This window comes from Pinus tabuliformis, chromosome 1_1 (genome assembly GCF_031772625.1).
Source record: "Pinus tabuliformis cultivar Carrire ecotype Pingquan chromosome 1_1, CPIR1, whole genome shotgun sequence".
Taxonomy (NCBI): Eukaryota; Viridiplantae; Streptophyta; class Pinopsida; order Pinales; family Pinaceae; genus Pinus; species Pinus tabuliformis.
The window spans coordinates 713,741,469-713,743,320 of record NC_142297.1 but is presented as its reverse complement, the minus strand read 5'-3'; the positions used below and the strand labels follow the sequence as shown (position 1 = coordinate 713,743,320).

General features: G+C 42.3%; 1 protein-coding gene across 1 annotated transcript; it reads right to left on the bottom strand.

Annotated features, from left to right (window-relative positions):
• Positions 1–281: 281 nt before the first annotated feature.
• Positions 282–1,509, bottom strand: LOC149215864 (uncharacterized). The gene has a single exon (XM_089391104.1). The coding sequence runs from the start codon at positions 1,215–1,217 to the stop codon at positions 645–647; it is 573 nt and encodes a 190-aa protein (XP_089247230.1). The 5' UTR covers positions 1,218–1,509; the 3' UTR covers positions 282–644.
• Positions 1,510–1,852: the final 343 nt, after the last annotated feature.

Below are 1,852 nucleotides of genomic sequence, written 5' to 3'. Positions count from 1 at the left end.
GCAAACTTTCAAATAATAAGCTGCATAAAATTGAAATCATCGAGAAATTGTAACTGCCTTTTGCCTGTACTATTCGATAGGCCAGATCTATTCACAAGCATACAAACGGACATCAAATATAATTTACAAAAATCTTAAAAATTACAGTTTTTTTAAAGCAACCGAATTCTGAACTCCTTCCCATACAAAGCCTGTAATTAAAGACGCAAACTTTCAAATAATAAGCTGCAAATGAAATCATCGAAAAATTGTAGAAAGCATACAGAAACAAAAGTCCAGTGTCTAATCAGATCTGGGAATTTTATTTTTGATAAACCTAGGAGCCTGCAGTCGGCAATATTCCGCAAGCCGGATTTATTTACAGCCAAACGTAGGATACAAACGGCCAGCGAGGGATAAATGTACAAAAAAATCTCCGAAAGGGAATACAATTTTTTTACAGCAACCATACTCTAAACACCTTTGTACACAAAGCCGTTCTTCACCGCGGCAAATTTTCATTCTTTCATTTGCAATCAAAGATTAAAATGATAAAATTGTATAAAACCACTAATTTCGCGAGGGTTGGAACTGAGACCGTAACCTTTGGCCGTCGTCTCAGCCGCCAGGGTTTGAATCACAGAAGCCGCAAATTCGAGCCTCCTTTAGAAATCCGCGTCGAGCCGGAACTCCGGCTGTTGCTCGCCGCCACATCGCAACCCCAGCCGCGGCGGCGCTCTGAGCACAGATAAAACCTCCCCGCCTCCGCTGAATTTATCGAGAATCGCCTCGCCGAGGCATTTTTTGACCTCCTCCTTCAAAATTTCGATATTTCTCCTCCACGTCGCCTCTTGCGCTTCCTCGATCCGCTGAATTTCCTCCTCGCAGAGAGCGCTGAGGCCGGCGAGGCAGAAGAACTCGGCCTCCTCCTGAAGTTCTCGCAGCAGGCCGACGTCCTTTAGCCAGACAGTGCCGCTGCGGAGATAATTCAAGACGTGCGCAAACCTCTGGCCGTCCCTGTCGATTCTGATGACGGAATTCTTGTTATTCTTATCATTCTTCCCCCAGTGGCGGAGCACCAGGGCAGCGAGCATGGATTCCCGGTCCGCACACAACGTCTGCCGCGAGGTTTCGAACACTTGACCTCCCACCCGCAGCACCACCCAGTCGTTCTCCTCCCTGCCATTTCTTGGCTCTTCGTGCCAGTCGGGAAAAGTAGCCTGCGTCATCGAGCGCATTGATTTCCCCGATCAAATCTAATTCGTCTGTTCCTGTGTTATAGACAGAGTTAATGTGATACGAACCAGGGACTGAACGTGGAGAGAGACACGTAAACGTCCTGAGAGTGACTTAAAAGCCCAGCATCACAGGTTTCTCGAACCCCCCAAGGAAAGCATCGGGAATACTCTTTTCATCTTTTTCGGAAATTTATATCCCTACATTTCTTTTAATGATGCAGAGCAGAAGAGATTCTGGTTCGTTGGGTTCGTTGCTGCCTACCTTTGAATCTGGTCAACGAAATGTCTGAGTGGACAACGGTTTTCTTTGGTTTTAAATGAAATATCATTTTTTTTTTTACTTTCGAATTTTGAATGTTACGGTTTATATCAGACTGTGATAGTCCATTCAACTGTTCTCATGTGCTTAGATTTTCCTCAAATGATCAGATCTCTCATCGTTTATTTTTTATTATTTTTAAATCATTTATTTCCTGTATAAATATTATTTAGATTTGTTTCCCAAATTTGTTACTATCTTTATGGTATTTGTTTGTTTGCAAAGATATATTTAATATTTATTTTAGGTATGTTATAGTTGAATTGTGTATATACTTGTATTTTTGGTATTTGTTTGTTTGCAAAGATATAGTTGA

Coding starts and splice junctions, on each gene's coding strand:
- LOC149215864 (XM_089391104.1), bottom strand. CDS start 1,217: ATGCGCTCGATGACGCAGGCTACTTTTCCCGACTGGCACGAAGAGCCA.